The 16993-nt window shown below is 52.0% G+C and overlaps 1 protein-coding gene across 9 annotated transcripts in view; it reads right to left on the bottom strand.

Moving 5' to 3' along the window:
• The window catches only part of CYTH4 (cytohesin 4), a 31346-nt gene extending 20006 nt beyond the window's left edge, over positions 1-11340 (bottom strand). For 4 of the 9 annotated variants that reach the window (XM_055395505.2, XM_088837210.1, XM_088837211.1 and 1 more), the window contains exons 1-3: positions 11221-11340; positions 2401-2591; positions 1621-1703 (exon numbers count right to left, since the gene is read on the bottom strand). In XM_055395505.2, the coding sequence (XP_055251480.2) occupies positions 1621-1703; positions 2401-2548 (231 nt within the window). In that variant the 5' untranslated portion in view covers positions 2549-2591; positions 11221-11340. Of the gene's footprint in view, positions 1-1620; positions 1704-2400; positions 2592-11220 lie in introns of those variants that run through there. The other 5 variants (XM_055395498.2, XM_055395504.2, XM_055395508.2 and 2 more) reach the window with 4 other exon arrangements.
• Positions 11341-16993: the final 5653 nt, after the last annotated feature.

The raw sequence follows: 16993 nt of genomic DNA, 5'->3' as shown, positions 1-16993 counted from the left end.
GTCCGTGCTCTATTTCCAGTCTTCCCATCTCTTGCCTCTGCTGCTGTAAAGTGTCCTGCCCTGAGTCAAACCTTCCCCACAAGCCCTTCTCCACCCAGCTGCCATTTTTCTGAAGCACAGCTTGGTGCCGGCCCTTCTTCTGCTCAAACTCTGTCCGTGGCTCCCTACTAGCTCCACATCAGGAAGGACAAATTCCTGCCCTGTGATCAGGGCCCAACTCCTCTCTGGTTTCCCTCCATCCGTCCATTTACCCCACCCTAGACTGTGTGGCCACTACAAGTCAGATTCTCTGGGTACACCATGGTACAAGACAGCCTAGGCTCTCTTCTCGGGGACTTTGCAATTCCAGCAGAATTTACAGAAGAGGACACTGAGGCCCAGAGAGGTGAGATCATGTGTCCAACATGTCTCCAGGAGACCCCCTAACTCTGCCAACGGCCACCGCTGGGTGGATGGGGAGGGGTGGCTGCTTGTCCAGCATCCCTTTGCAAGGTAGCAGCATGAACACCTGGAAAGAGCCCCTGAAGGCACCCCAGCCTCCCTCTCCTCCACCAAGACCATAGAAGGGGGGCTGGTTCCTGGGAGTTCATCCTGGGACCTAGGGGCAGCGTGGAGCCTAGAGTTTCTAAGCCCAGTCGGCTCCCATCCATGTGATCTTGGCTGTCACTGAGTGAATTCTCCACAAATAAAATGGGGAGTGGGTTCATGCAAAATTATTAATTGAACACCTACTATGCTCTGACCATTGGGCTGGGGATGCAGTGGTGGGAAACAGACCCAGGCTCCCCTTACATGGAGCTCACGGTCTAGTGGGGTTGGGACCTTGGCACGATTGAAATGACCACACAGAACATGGTCAGAGCAGTGGTCTAGAAAGAGCCTGTCAGGTGGTAGGTACTTGCTGAGGGAATGATCCTGTGCCTTTGTCTTTCTCTGGAATCCTAGGTATATGCGTGGTGAAGAGGGTGGGGTTCCAGCAACTACAGCTAGGGTGGACGGGGCACCCCTAAGAGGAGAGACATTTGAGCCAAGAATGAACTAGGAGAAGGAGGAGCTCTAAGGAGGGCTTGGAGAGTCTCAGGCAGAGGGAACTGTGAGTGCAAAGTCCCGGGGGCAGGATCGAGCTGGGTGGCTCATTCCAGGAGCAGAAACAGGGCCTGTCTCAGAAGGTTTCTGGGAATCAGATGAGCTAATGTCTGAGGGCTGATGAGGTGGCAAAGTGCTAGGCAGATATTGGCCTTATCTTGACTAAATGGTCTACATGTTTGGAGGGTGGAAGCTGAGGCCCAGGGTGGGGATGAGACCAGATGGAGGCCATGAAGGTGGGGTTCTGCACATAGTAGGTGCTTAATCAATTGCTCCCTTTCTCTGACTTGCTCTCCTGGCACTCTCTAGGCCCTGGAAGCTGAGCCAGGAGTGGGGAGTCCCCTTGGGAATTCTGTCCTTCCCACTCCTAAGGGCCAAGGCCAAGGCTCCGAGTGGGCTGGAATCTAGGCCTGCTGTTGGTCCTGGCTGGGTCAGGAGCGAGTAAGAGTGTTTGCTCGTGTGTGGGTGCAGGTCGAGGGCATGAACACGAGTGTGGACAAAAGCGTGTGTACTGTAGGCTGAGTGTGAGCACACCTGGATATCCTCCAGAAGCTGCTTCCGGTGCCATTTGATCTGCTGCAGCTCCTCCGCCTCCCCGCTGCTCAGCTCCCCTGGGTCTGGAGAGAGAAGAACTTGTGGTTCCCTGGCTCGTTCCCAGCCCTCCCCTCCAGCCCCCAGCTCCATCCTTAGCCACCCAGCCATCTCTCATTTCCCCAGGGCTCTCCTCCCTCCAGAAACCCATGACTTGCTTGCCCTCTTCACTCAAGCCTTGGCTGAGATGCCACCTCCTTCACGAGGCCTACCCTGACTGGTCTGTCTAAAGCAGTTCTTGGCCCACCCTCGCCTTGCACCAGTTTTTTTTTTGTTTCTTTTGCCCCTCTGGGTACAGACTCGCTCAGGCTCGCTCAGCCATCTGTTTACTTGCATCGTTTGTGTTCTACTCATTCCACTCAACCCCATGAGAACAGGCGCTTCAATAATTTTGCTCATTGCTATATCCTCAGCACCTAGTCAGGGGCTTCCTAGGTGGCGCTAGTGGCAAAGAAGCCACTTGCCATTGCAGGAGACACGAGTTCAACCCTTGATCCGGGAAGATCTCACATGCCATGGAACAGCTAGGTCTGTGTGTCACTATTGAGCCTGCACCCTAGAGCCCATGCTCCACAGCAAGAGAAGTCAGAGCAGTGAGGAGCCTGAGCACCACAACTGGAGCGTAGCCCCTGCTTCCACAACTAGCGAAAAGCCGGCACAGCAACAAAGACTCAGCAGAGCCAAAAAATAAATACATTAAAAACAAGGAAAGAATTCACCAACCAATGCAGGAGGCCCAAGAGATGAGGTTCCGATTCCCAGGTCGGGAAGATCCCTTGGAGGAAGAAATGACACCCCACTCCAGTCCTGCCTGGAACATTCCACAGGCAGAAGAATCTGGTGGGCTACAGTCCATAGGGCCGCAAAACATTGGACATGACTGAGCACACACACACACAGCACCTAGAAAGAGGCTGACATAGCAAGCACTCAGTGCCATACTTGCCAGAGGCTTTCATCCTTCACTGTAACTTTATTTTTTCATTGGATCATGTATCTCTCATCTATGCATATATTTGTGTGACCAGCAAGTGGCAATCATTTTCCCTGACATCCCAGTGGCCACCTGTTGTCACATGGCCACAGCTACCTTCAAGAGAGGCTAGGTAATGAGCCTTTAGTAGGGTGGTCCTGATAGCCTTACTATAAAGATGAGGAAACTGGACTTGGGGGGACACTTCATGCAAGCTCAGAGAAGTGAGGTGGGCTGGCTAGGGTTCCAAAGGGGCAAGTTGCTTCCAGGGTGGGACTTGGGTTGGGATGACTATAACTTACCTGGAAATGAATGAAAGGATACGTGGGTGCGCCAGTGTCCTGTGCAAGGTGCTATGACGGTTTCCCTACCTGGATCAGCTGACCCACCGCTATTCACCCTGCTGTGCTTTCTATCCCATAACACTCTCCTGGTCAAAATCTCCATGGAATCTTGATTCCTTAGAGGAGAAAGTCCTCATCCTGGTCCTGGGGCCTCCACAGTCTCCCAGGCCTCTCCAGCCAGCCTTGTTCCCCACCATTCTCAACAAGAACCCACCAGTGCAGCCTGCCCTCAAATGGTCTAACAGTCTTACTTCCCCACCTTGGCCTTTATAGCTCCTCCACCCTAGGATGCCTCTTCTTGTCTGCTCATCCAAATCCTCTCGACTCTCAAGGCTTCGCTTCAGGAAGCACCTGATCACATTTCTTAAAGGTTTTGCAAGTTCTGACATGATCTCTTCCAAATAAAAGCAGAGAGGATATCAAGGGGTCCCTTTCCCTACATCCCCCTTCCATCGACTGAGCAGCTATCTTGGACTTTGAAATGTCAGCTGGGTATTGAGATGGCAGGGCATCGGGCTAGAAGGAATCTGGGCTCCAGGCATCCATATGGAGAAGAGTCATCACGTTCACCCCTACCAGCTACCCCTTGGACTTTTCAATGAGAGAGAGAAGTTTTGGGGATGTCTCAGTCACTGTCGTTCTGAGCCTTTTTGTTACATCAGCCAAACATGAAGCAACTAGTACAGTGTCCTTGTCTCTGAAACATGACCCATAATCTAGAGGGTGGTTGTCAGGGTTAAACATGCTGACTTTTGCCAAACACTCTGTGAGTATGTGACATATGGTAAGGGTACAACACACATATAATGGATGCCACGTTGTGCCTCCCAGTTCTCCCTGCAGGACCAAGGCGCCCACTCCCTCAGTGCTGGGTGTGTGTAACCTGCTAAGGACTCACAGCTGAGTCCCTTCTCAGAATTTACCTCAGCCCAAATGGAGCTGCCTCACCCCAGGATACACTGCTCCCGTTGGGCAGTCACTATACAAAAAGTCAGGGCCCTTGCCTGGTTTGTGGACCAAGCCAGTTTTTAGACTCAAGCCCTATTGACTAAAGGAGAGGCCAAGCCCAGAGAAGGAAGGCTTCTGCAACATTGTGGCAAGTATATATGGTAATGATCCCCTCATCAAGCAGCCAAGATGGGTCTGTCCACCCTTATGGCAGAAAGTTCTGGGTGTTCATTGGATGGAGTGATGCTAAAGCTGAAACTCCAATACTTTGGCCACCTCATGCGAAGAGTTGACTCACTGGAAAAGACTCTGATGCTGGGAAGGATTGGGTGCAGGAGGAGAAGGGGACGACAGAGAATGAGATGGCTGGATGGCATCACCGACTCGATGGACATGAGTTTGAGTGAACTCCGGGAGTTGGTGATGGACAGGGAGGACTGGCGTGCTGTGATTCATGGGTCGCAAAGAGTTGGACACGACTGAGCGACTGAACTGAACTGAACTGAGCCCAACAGCAATCCTTAGAGACAGAAGGATCCAGTAAGCCCCAGGGACAGATGACCCAGACCCCCCATATCATCCACTGCTGTTATACTGGGTCTCTCAGCTCATACTATGTCTTCACAGATGGGTCCCTTGTGACCTTATGACAAAGGAGAAAAGTGCTGCACTTAGTTCTGGTTTGGATGGCTCAGGGTTTGGTTACAAGTAAAACTGAATAGCTATTGAACTACAACCCTGCTCAAGGTGTTCCAGAAGGACAATGGTGAGAAGTCCTTCCAGTAGGCAGAGCTTCGGGCAAGGCATTTATTTCATGTGGAAAGAGAAGCAGTGCAAAGTGAGAATATACATGCATTCATGAGCAGAAGAAGGGGCCTTGACTGGTTACAAAGAAGCAAGACTGAGAACAAAAAGGCCTGGGGAAGAGGCAAGTGGGTGGCCCTATGGCAGTGGGCAGAGTGTGAAGATTTCTGCAAACACACGGATGTTCCCCAGGAAACAGCCACCACAGGAGAGTCACTAAGTCATCAGACTGAGAGAATGACTCCACCAGTTGACATCAGCCAGTGTCTACCTGGCTAGCCCAGTGCTGGCACCATGGTGCATGGGTGAGGCGGCCATGTGGCCTCGTTGGAGGCTCTGTGTGGACCCACTCATCCAGGGTCCCCAAGCTACTGCCACTACTCCATAGCAGACCTGCCCGCAACAGAGACCCACTGTTTTTTGATAAGAGCAGCCAGCAACTTGGCAGCAAATCTATTACATTGAATCCCTCATTCTGCTTATGGTGGCTTTTCCTGCCCACAGAGCCTGGGCCAGCCCCACTACCCAAGGGCTCAATCTGCTGACCCAGAATACTGCGAAACATCCCACTGAACCAAGGAGCCCTCTTTGCACTGACAAAGGTGTGGGAGGAGCATGCGGCCTCAGGACCCAACGGTTCTCTCACACATTTCACCACTGGAAGACGCTGGCCTGATGGAGCGATAGAGCAGCCTGTTGAAGATGCAGCTGGGCTGTCAGTTGGAGGTGGTAAACTGCTTGGATGGGGCACCATCAATGAGGAAGCACTACACACCTTAAATCAACGACCATTAGATGGTGCTTTGTTCCCAAGAGGTAATCTACTGGGATTCAGGAACCAGGAGTGGTACCATCCTTCTAGTGACCCACTTGGGAGTTTTCCTTTCTCTCCCTGCAACTATGAGGTCTAGTGATCCTGGTTTCCAAGTGGGAGTGAGGTGGAGGTGAGGGGAGGTAGCACTTATACCAAGGGACAAAGTAAGCGTCTCATTAACCTCTAAACGGATCTTTCTCAGTTTAAGACACTGAGATTCAGAGAGGTGAAGTGACTTGAGCTGGGTCACACAGCCAGGAAGTGGCAGTATTGGCATCAGAACCCTAGTTTTCCCATACCTAAGCCTCCATCCCAGGAGAGGTAGATTCTGCATGCCTTTGGAAACACGCAGGGATGGACAGAGTGAAGGACCATCTTCATGGAGACTGGAGCGGGGCCATAGCAGGAGGGGCAGTGCTAGAGACTGGCACCTGGAACTCCTCTGTCAGGAGTGGAGGGAGGCTGAGTTCCACAGTGGAAAAACCCAATCACTTCTAGTTGACTTTGGAGTGAAAGATCAAACTTTTGTGTTTGTTTGTTTGCTTTTCATTGTTTTCCATTTGGCAGGGGTTTGTGTCCTGAAGGCCCATTTCTTGCCCAGGGTACACCTGCTGGTGGAGGTCAAGTAAATTCCTGGCTGGCTGCTTGTCGGACAGAAGCCAGCTAGGAATTCCATGTTTCTGTGGATGCTCCCCAAGGTAGATGGTCAAGGATGAGCCATGGAGATGCCATGGCTGGGTCCCAGGCTGACGTCTCCTCTCTTCCTGTGGGGTCTCATTATTATCCCCTCACCTCCTGGGCCAAGGAATCACACCCATACCCTCAACTCCAACTCCTTGCCCTGAGCTTCAGACCCTTCCACCCCTCTTGTGTACTGACCGTCAGCTTGTTTGTCACTGCAACTAAAGCAGAACTCCTGAAATGTCCCCTCAACCTGGCCTTCTTCCTGAGTTCTCAAGCTGTGGGAATGGGCCCTCAGACACCCCGGCCAGAACCCCAGGAAGCACCTTGACACACACCTCACTCTCAGCCTCCTGTCTCCTTCATCACCAAGCCCTGCTTATCTTCTTTCTGTTTCCACAGCCTCCACCCTCACCCAGACCCTGGGCTACTCTCTCCAGATAACGTAGAGCCTCCTGAAGCCTCCCTGCCTCCACCTGTCCCTCCCATCCAGTCTTCCATGACGTCTCATTGTCCCGTGGCTAAGACTCTGCACTCCCAATGCAGGGGGCCCAGGTTTGATCCCTGGTCAGGGAACTAGATCCCACATGCTGCAACTAAGAGTTCGCATGCTGCAGCTAAACATCCCTCATGCAGCAACTAATACCTGGCATAGCCAACATTAGATAATCAATATTAAAAAGAAGACCCCAAGTCTTACCTGGCCGACGCTCATCTCACACTGCACCCACCCCTGCCCTTGGCCTGAGGGCCTCCTGGCTGCGCTTTCCCTCCACAGGCCTTTGTACATTCTGTTCCTTGGGTCAGGAAAGCCCTTCCTTCTCCTCCCTGCCTAGCGGCTCCTACTCATTCTCTCCCTCTCCTCTGGGGTCCTCCTGTGCTCCATCTGTGCACCACCAACCCCTCTATCCCCACAGCAAATCTGGGATCTTGCTCCACAAACAAGCCAAGCTGCTGGCAAAGGAAAGACATGCTGGTTGAGCACCTACTGTGTTGCACTCCTGGGCACTCCAGGCTCTTGCCATCCACTATCTTGTTTGATCCTGACCCCAACTCTGGAGTCGGGTATTTCTAAATCTCATTCTGTAGGTGAGGCACCAGCGGCTCAGAGAGGTTAAGTGACCTGCCCAAGGGGACACAGCTGGAAGGTGACAGAGTTGTGGCTTACACCCTGGCCCATCTGGGGCTCTGAGGCCACAGCTTTGATACCCATCTTGACACCCATCTTCTGCAGCCAGGCATCTCTGAACAGATGGTCAAAACCCCCACAAGATGCTACGTGTGGATCTTCTGACCCAGAACTGCTGACCACCAAGGAGGATGAAGACAAGGTGCAGGGTAATGTCCACAGTCTGAGCCCCCTTCTCTTTTTGGGTTAAAAAAATAAAGCGGGGCCAACATCATAGAGCTGCGGAAAGTGCTATTTTTTTCCACCTGGGAGAGTGGAATGACACGGGGGTAGTGAGAGGTTATTTATTTTAAAAACTTTTCTTTTAAGGCTCAATTTTATTTTAATGATTTAAACTTTTTGGCCACATGGCATGCGGGATCTCAGTTCCCTGAACCCATGCCCCCTGGTTTGGAAGTGCAGAGTCTTAACTACTGGACCTCCAGGAAGTCCTGCCTTTTTATTCACGTAGCTCCTTTCATGGTTTGGCAGGTGTGTTCCTGAACCCTCTCAGACCACTGTCCCCTTCTGTCAGGTCCTGACCCCAAAAGCTGGCAGCTGGCCAAGTACATCTAACCCCCCTCCAACCCCGAAACAGTGCTGACCGCCCCGAACCTGCTGCTCTCCTCACGCGGTGGACAGGGGCCTTCCGGCCCTTCACCTATTTGCTTAAAAGTGGGGATTTCTGCCCATTTCAGAGTTGAGAACACTGAGGTTCAGAGAGGGTGACGAGGCCACAGCCTGACAGGGGTCGCTGCTGATTCCAATTCAGGTGATGATGAGGTTTCAGGCACTGGTGCGGCTCGTGGGAGATGGATTTTTAATAATAATAAAAATAGTGATAATAACGTAAAAAACACAAGAATATTAAAATATTAGTAACAACTGCCACTGCCACGAGATCTGTTTACTCCTCACTGGGCTGTAAATCCACACCTCTGGAAGGCCGCCCTCTCCAACGACTCCCCCTCACCAAGCTGGGGTGTCCCCCCCAGCCCCCGCCCCGCCTCTCGCACCCCAGGCCCAGGCTGGCTGAGTGTGCCCAGGTGCCGCCCCAGCCAGCTCCCCAGCTCCTCTCTACTTCCCCTTTGTCCTTCCTCTTTCCCAGCATATTTTTAGAAATCTGCTCATAGCCCCACTTCCAGGACAGCTGGACCCGCTTCCCCTTTCTAGGGCAGGAGGGGCTGAGATCCGGGGGCCTTGAAGGCAGAGGCTCCTCAGAATCCAGCAAGGGGATCTCGGGTAGGGGGCGGCCAGCAGAGCTACACTCACCCCAGCCCCCGAGGCCCTGTGGGCCCATCGCAGCGTGTGGCTTCCTCCCCCGGCCCAGCTGCCTCTATTTTTAACCTTCATTCTTGCTGCACCAGCCCCACGGCTGCCTTTGGTCACACCGGGGCTTTGTTGCCCGGACCGCTCAGCGTTTCAGCAGACCCGGGGGAGGGGACCTGCGGGTATCAGACACCCACAGCTGGAGGTGGGGAGGCAGCCCCTTCGCCACCACCCCGTCCATTGTACGAGTGGGGAAACTGAAACCCACAGAAGGAAGAGGCCCATCGTGACCGCTGGCAGGTTGGTGCAGAGGTGGGATCTGAACCAGGTCGCTTCCCTAGGTGAGGCTGGGGTGGCGGTGCCCACTTAGAGATGACAAACCTGAGCTCAGAGAGGGAAAGTCACCAGGCTGCGAAGGAGCTCCAATAAAGACCCAGTCTGGGTAGCAGAGAAATGACCTTCCTTCCCTTCATTTCCTCCAGGAAGTCCCCCCAGATCTCCCTTGCCCTGGGCAGAAAGTGTCTCCCTCCCAGGCTGCAGGTCTGTGCCCCTCTGCACATCTGCCCTGGGTCACCGTCCTGCAGGATTTTTCTTCCCCTCCCCCACATCCCAGACCAGCAGCTCCCTCAGGGCTGGGCTTGTGGCCTGGTCATTGCTGTCTCCAGCATCGCACAGCCCAGGACCTGCACACCAGAGGACTGCTTATGGTATGAATGAATGAATAGGTGAACTGATCAATGGAATCCTCAGATCTCCCAAGAGACGGGCTGCAGTGACTCCGCTGGATCCCTGTCCTCCCAGGACCAGCCTGAAGCAGAGACTTAACCTCTGGGCCTCCCTGGGAGGCCCCGCCCCTCCTGCCCCTCCCCCACAGCCCAGGCTAAACTGGGGCTCTCGCTCCTCTCAGATCTTGTCCCTATTCTGCCACTCATTGGCTGCCTGACTTTGGGCAATTCCATCCTGTCCTCCAGTTCACCTCTGTGAGCTTCAGTCTTCTGAGGACAACCTCCTTGCATGGTGGGGACAAACCATCCTCAGATTTGTGTATCTGATGATCCCAAGAATAATGGTGCAAAGACATGTAGTTGGGGGGCGGGAATTACTTCACGGTCTCCTGCCACCCTCGCATCTGCTCAGTGACCTTGAGCCTGGCACTGCTCCTGCTGGGGCTCCTCTGGGCCCCCTAGTTGCCACTAAGATGTGTTCACTGAGGTCATACAGTCCACTAGCCACCTGGTCCCCAAATCCCCCAGGAGACGCACAGGGGTTGAGGTGAGAGTGCTGAGCAGGCAGCTGGGAGGTGTGGAGTCATCCTGTCTCAGCAAGACTGTGTCCCTCATTTTGTTCCATTTGTAAATGAGGGCTTCCCAGGAGACTCAGGAGACGTGGGTTCAATCCCTGGACTGGGAAGATCACCTGGAGGAGGACATGACAGCCCACTCCAGTATTCTTGCCTGGGAAAATCCCCTGGACAGAGAGGAGCCTGGCGGGCTACAGTCCATGGGGTCACAAAAGAGTCAGACACGACTCAGCGATTGAGCACACAAGTAAATGAGGGCTATTGAAGCAGATCAGTGGTTCTCTAACTGTGTTCCCCAGAATCCTTGGGTCAAGGGGAGGCCCAGTGGGCGGGGTCAGAATGCTCTGTCTTAGGTTTTGTTTGAAGAGAGAGTTCTGTTGCTAATAGGGTTCATGTCATCTGGACCTGGGGAACTGGACAGCTCCAAGCAGCCTGTGTCTTCTGGAGTTCCAGGCCATGCTGGAACATTCTGAGATGCAGGACACAGAGGCTTAGTCCCAGTCCTTTGTGCGTCACAGAAGCACAACACAACACAGCCTGGTCCTGCTCTCATACCAGCTGCTCAGCCTCCTTGACTGCTTGCCAGGCAGACTCTCAGCCACAGCCCCTGCTGCTCATCCCTGCCGGTCCCTCCACTGGCAAAGCTGGTGTCCTCAGCCTCCCCAAAGGCCATCATTGCCCACCAGAGGCCAAACGAGCTGCAGGGCTATTATGTCACCCAGACAGTTATCATCCTCACCAACATCATCATCTTCAACACACACCACCTTTCTCAGTCCCACCTCAGGGCCTTTGCACTGACGATTCCTTTGCCTGGAATGTTCTTTCCCCAGAAACCCACATGGATCACTCCCTTCCCTGCTGCAAGTCTCTGCTCAAACAGTGCCTCCTCCTGAGGCCTTCTTGGCCACCCTCTCCCGTCTTCCTTCTCTCACTTTACTGTTCTTCATCCTGCTTGTCATCACCTGACAGCACATTCATATATTTACTGTCTGTCTCCTTCCCTGGAGTGTAAGCTCATCAGGGCAGGGGCCATGCCTGCTTGGTTAGCTGGACTCCCAGTACCTGCAACACAGCTTGGTGCCTAGCCTGAGCTCATCAACGTCTGTCGCCTGCTTCTGCATGTCCCTCCCAGCTGTGTTATATCTATTTATACATGCTGCTTCCTGTGAGGCAGGCACTATCACCCCCATTCTACAGAAGAGGAAAGGGAGGCCCAGACAGGTCGGCCCAGGTGCTTACCTGGGTGGCACAAGTCCATTCTGAAGCCCCCGGGGGAGAGTGGCCTGCACTCCTGCAGCCCGCTGAGCCCGCTGCCACTCGGGCTGCTCAGGCAGGGATGTGTCACCTCAGACACACCAGGACCCTCCCCGTCTGCCCGCCCCGCCCAGCCTGGGGAGGAAGTCCTGTCTTGCTGGGGTCTGGTGCGCAGGCTCTTGACCTAGCAGCACTTCCTAAAACCAGCAGTTTGAGTGGTGGGGGTTCTTTGCCTTTCGAGTGTAGGCAAGGGAGGAATAGAGGCAAAGGAGACAGAAAGAGGGATGAGAGGGTGGGTAAAAAGAGAAAGACAGTGACACAGAGAAACACACACACACAGACGAAGATGACGACTGGAGGAGAGAACCTCCTTGCCTACAAACTTAGGGGCCATTCAGTGGCTAAGATTCCACAGTCCCAATGCAGGGGGCCCGGGTTCAATCCCTGACCAGGGAACTAGATCCCACATGCTGCACTAAAGATTCTGCAGTGAGCAACTAAGACCTAGCACAGCCAAATACATACATAATTTTTTTTTTTTAAAGGATCATCCAACTTAGACGGTCCAGGCTGAGCCCCATCAATTCCACCCCATAAACTCTCTTTCACCAACTCTTCCTTGAGCAAAGAAAAATGAATTCAATACTAAGTAGGGCTTTGCTTCCCCTCAGTGAAATACCTAGATTTTTCTCTTCTAGTTATCCACTGGGCAGTATGTTCAGTTTCCCTTTTCCCCCAGGCTGCTGGGAAGCTCCATCAAATCCGAAGCTCTGTTATAGCTGCTCTGTTGTCACACACAGACATTGAGGCCAGACTCAGCAGTGAGACTCAGCCCTGCCATTCAGGACCCGTGTGAACTTGAGTGAGTCATTTATCTGCCATGAACCTCAGTTTATTTAACTATATAATCCTCTCCTCAAGCTTGTGAAAAAGATGGAGGGAGAGAATATGTGTGAGGTGCTTGGCTATTCAGTAAACACTATCTTCTTTCTCCTTTTGGTTTCAGTTTTCTTTAGGGGTTAAAATGCATAATTTTATTGCTTGTGCCTTTTTGGGCAGGCTGCCTCAATCCTTTATCAGACAAAAGTATGGTGTAAATAAAGATCTGTAAACACTCATTCCTCGTAACTTTGTGACACATGCTGGCTTGCTTATCTGTTTCCCCATCAGTCTTGAGGGTCCATGAAGACAAGCTCCCCTCTATTCCATGTCGGGGAAATGCTGGGAGCCTAGTGGGTGGTCATGGATACAACGAACGAATGGATGGATGGATGGATGGATGAGGGAAGGGCACACAGTGAGATGGCCTGGTTGACGCAAAAGCTGGCTAAGGTTTCCACCACTGGCTGTCTCCACACCCCTTTGCACTGTGACACTGCCCTTCTTCCCATTAAGAAGTAGTGTTTGCTTCTCTTCCCCCTGAATCTAGTCTGGGCTGTCTTTCTTCAACCACTAGGATGTGGCAAAAGTGATGTGAAATGATTTTCGAGGCAAGGTTTTAAGAAACCTTGTGGCCCAGCTACCCTGGGTGGCCAGTTGAGGATGGAGACATGTGGAAAAGAGAAAACTGGGGCTCCTTTCTGGGAGATGCTTGACCAAGTTGGAATTTGAGTGAGTGGCCAGCTCAGGACCAGTGGCTGGGCCTATTCACTACTGGTCTAGAACTCAAACCCGCCCCCATTCCACCACCCCTTGCCCACTGGTTCTTGCCTAACTCAAGGTTGTCTCTTAGGAAACTTATTGAATTTATATTCATGGTAAACTAGAACTTTCTCAACAAATCTGGGCTTCAGGCACAAAAAAAATTTCCTGAGTCACTTCAAAAAGAGAAATGGGGAGAAAGGTACTGTTCTCTGTGCAGAAAAGTGTTAACAATGGATCTGAAATGTTATCCTTTAAAAGACCTGCTTGTATTATTGCAGTAGTTAAGACAGCGAAGCAACCCAAGTGTTCATCAACAGATGAATGGATAAAGATGTCACACACACACACACACACACAGGAATATTACTCAGCCATAAAAAATAATGAAATAATGCCATTTATAGCAACATGGATGGACCTAGAGATTATCATACTAAGTGGAATAAGGCAGAGAAAGACATTGCATAATGTCATATGCAATCACTTATATGTGGAATCTAAAAAAGTTGCTACAAATGGACTCATTTACAAAACAGAAGAAGACTCATAGACAGAAAACAAACATGGCTACAAAAGGGGAAACGGTGGAGTGTGTGCTTAGTCGCTCAGTCAGGTCTGACTCTCAGGCTCCTCAGTCCCTGGGATTTCCCAGGCTAGAATTCTGGAGTGGGGTGCCATTTCCTACTCCAGGGATCTTCCTGACACAGGGACTGAACCCACGTCTCTGCATCTCAGGTACTCTTACGATGAGTGGCAAAGGGTTTGGTAGCATCAATAGTAGGGGAGCTATGGAGACCTGGATTCAAATCCCTACTCAACATCTGCCGGTTGTGTGAACGTCTCCCTTGTTTTGAGCCTTGTTTTTAGTCATCTGCAAAATGGGGACAGATAAGACTAAGTTTTTTACATGAAACAGAAAACCCAAATAACAACGATTTAAAGAAACTAGAGGTATATATCTCTCACGAGAAAGAAGCCCGAGGTATGCAATACAGGACTACCCTCAGGGAAGCCTGGTGATCAGTGATGCAGGCTCCTTCTAACTTACTGCTTCTGTCCTCGAGGTTTCCTCATGGTCCAAAGTGACTGCATGATCTCTGTGCTTGAATTTGAGATTAGGAAGAAGAGTGAAGATGAGAAGGGCTGCCCTTAAAGGGCTGTTCCTGAAGTTCCTTCTGACCTGATGTTAGAAGTCTCTGTTTCCTTCGTGTACACTAGGTGAAGGTTCATAGTTGGTTACGGGACAACACACGACGATCCCCAGACAACACCACAACCACTTCTGGAGGCTCACTACCTGCCAGGTGAAGTGCCAAGTGCATATCATCTCATTTAATGCTTTTTACAACTCAATGAAGTGTGTTGCAATTCCTATTTTATACAGGGGGAAACTGAGTTCAGAGAGGTTAAGTCAATTGTCCAAGGTCACACAGCCAGGGAGAGGCAAAACTAAGATTCAAGCCCTTTGGTGACTTCACTGCCACTCTGAATTTATGCAAGCATCATTTTGAACATTTAGAAAGAAATTCAGCAGTCTACCCACACCTTAGGGGAGAGACAAAAAGCACTTGAATCAAATTGTAGCAAAACTACGTGGATAACACCTTTGTTTGCCACAACACTCAGAATTCCTCATCTGAACACAGTTCAATTCAGTTCATTTCAGTCACTCAGTCGTGTCCGACTCTTTGCGACCCCATGAATCACAGCATACCAGGCCTCCCTGTCCATCACCAACTCCAGGAGTTCACTCAAACTCATGTCCATCGAGTCAGTGATGCCATCCAGCCATCTCATTCTCTGTCATTCCCGTCTCCTCCCTCCCCCAATCCCTCCCAGCATCAGAGTCTTTTGCAGTGAGTCAACTCATCGCATGAGGTGGCCAAAGTATTGGAGTTTCAGCTTTAGCATAAGTCCTTCCAATGAACACCCAGGATTAGTTTAATTCAATGACCTCATTTTACATATAAGGTAACTGAGACCTGAAGAGGGAGGGCACTTAGACTGAGGAAGGGGCTGAACCCGCCCTTGAAACCCTTTAATGTTGCAGTTAGAGTGTTCCATCCTCCCACTGATGCACCATCCAACCACCCATGCATCCAGCCACCCACCCACCCAATGCATCCATCCACCTATGCCCCCATCTACCCACCCTCCATTCATCCATCCATATATCCATTCAACCATCCACTCATCCACCCACCCAACCACCCATCCACCCATCCATCCATCCACCCATCCATCCATCCATCCATCCACCCACCCACCCAGCTATCCATCCATCCCTCGACCCACCCATCCATCTTCCCACCCATCCATCCATCCACATATCTATTCATCCATCCACCCACCCACCCAGCCACCCACCCATCCATCCACCCACCCACCCAGCCACCCATCCACCCACCCACCTACCCATCCACCCATCCATCCATCCACCCACCCACCCACCCAGCCACCCATCCATCCATCCACCCACTCAGCCACCCATCCATCCAATCATCCACCCATCCATCCCTCCACCCACCCATCCATCCATCCACCCACCCAGCCCCCCAGCCCCCCATCCATCCATCCATCCACCCATCCATCCATTCTCCTATCCACCCTGCCACCCAGCCACCCATCCATCCACCCATCCATCCAATCATCCACCTACCCATCTATCCATCCACCATCCACCCATCCATCCCTCCACCCACCCATCCATCCATCCACCCATCCATCCACCATCCACCCATCCATCCCTCCACCCACCCACCCATTTTCCCACCCATCCATCCATCCACTCACCCACCCACCCAGCCAGCCACCCATCCATCCATCCTCCCATCCACCCAGCCACCCAGCCACCCATCCATCCACCCATCCATCCATCCTCCTATCCACTCTGCCACCCATCCACCCATCCATCCACCCATCCATCCACCCATCCATCCATCCATCCATCCACCCACCCATCTATCCATCCACCACCCACCCATCCATCCCTCCACCCACCCACCCACCCATTTTCCCACCCATCCATCCATCCACCCACCCACCCAACCAGCCACCCATCCATCCATCCTCCCATCCACCCACCCACCCAGCCAGCCAGCCACCCACCCATCCATCCCTCCTCCCATCCACCCAGCCACCCAGCCACCCATCCATCCACCCATCCATCCCTCCGCCCACCCACCCATCTTCCCACCCATCCATCCATCCATCCATTTGTCCACTCATTCAGTTGGTGTTTATCAAAGACTTGCTATGTGTTGTGTGCTGTTTTTGGCACTGGCACACGACAGACAAAAATCTTGGCCTTCATGGGGCATGTGGTTAAGTCAGCTGGGCTGGGTGGGATGCAGTGGGTAGGGTGAGTATCTGGGATGAATCATCTCTGAAGTCCCTCCCCTTCACAATTTTCTCTGATTTCTCATTTTTCTCCTGACTCGTAGCTGGAGATAGCATTGGTCTGGTGGGTGGGGCAGTCCTGCATTTGGGGGCTGCCCTGTGAGACCTGAGGAGCAAGCAAGGCTCTCGAAGTCCATGGACTCACCAAACAAGCCTGATTTCCACCAGACCTGTCACTCCTCATCTGGGTTTGACCACAAGACTTCCTGGGAGCCTGTAGGACAGAGGGACAGAGGAACCTAGACTTGTGGGAGGGCCCATGGCTCAGCCAAAGACAGGGTTAGATGGATAGGTGTATGGGCAGTGAAGCACATTTTCATATTCAAGGTCACATCTAGAAACTGGCTCTAGTGAGGTAACCGCACATATGTGGAAATGGGTGAGCGAACTCACAGAGGCTCCTCCCAGTATCACTGATAATCAGGGGATTGGGGATGAGTCAAAATGCAAATCAGGGACTAAACGCTTAATAAATTATTTTGTGCCCAGATGATGGGTCAGTGTGAGTCATTAAAAAGAGTGATGATAATGCAGAATTCAAGCATTCTTTGTTTGTAAGTAAGAATAACTCAGTCTGGATTCAAATGGAATATACTGACTCAGTTCCTGGAGAGTCAGGGATGGGATTGGCTTTGGGCCAGAAATTTGAAATATCCTTGTTCTCTCTGTGTCTTTCCCTCATTCTCTGTCTGTCTTGGCTGTTTCTGCCTCATGG

The sequence above is a fragment of the Moschus berezovskii genome, chromosome 6 (assembly GCF_049115385.1).
Source record: "Moschus berezovskii isolate FMDL1 chromosome 6, NW_MosBer_1.0, whole genome shotgun sequence".
Lineage (NCBI taxonomy): Eukaryota > Metazoa > Chordata > Mammalia > Artiodactyla > Moschidae > Moschus > Moschus berezovskii.
The sequence above is the reverse complement of the archived record's forward strand: the minus strand, read 5'-3'. Positions and strand labels throughout refer to the sequence as shown.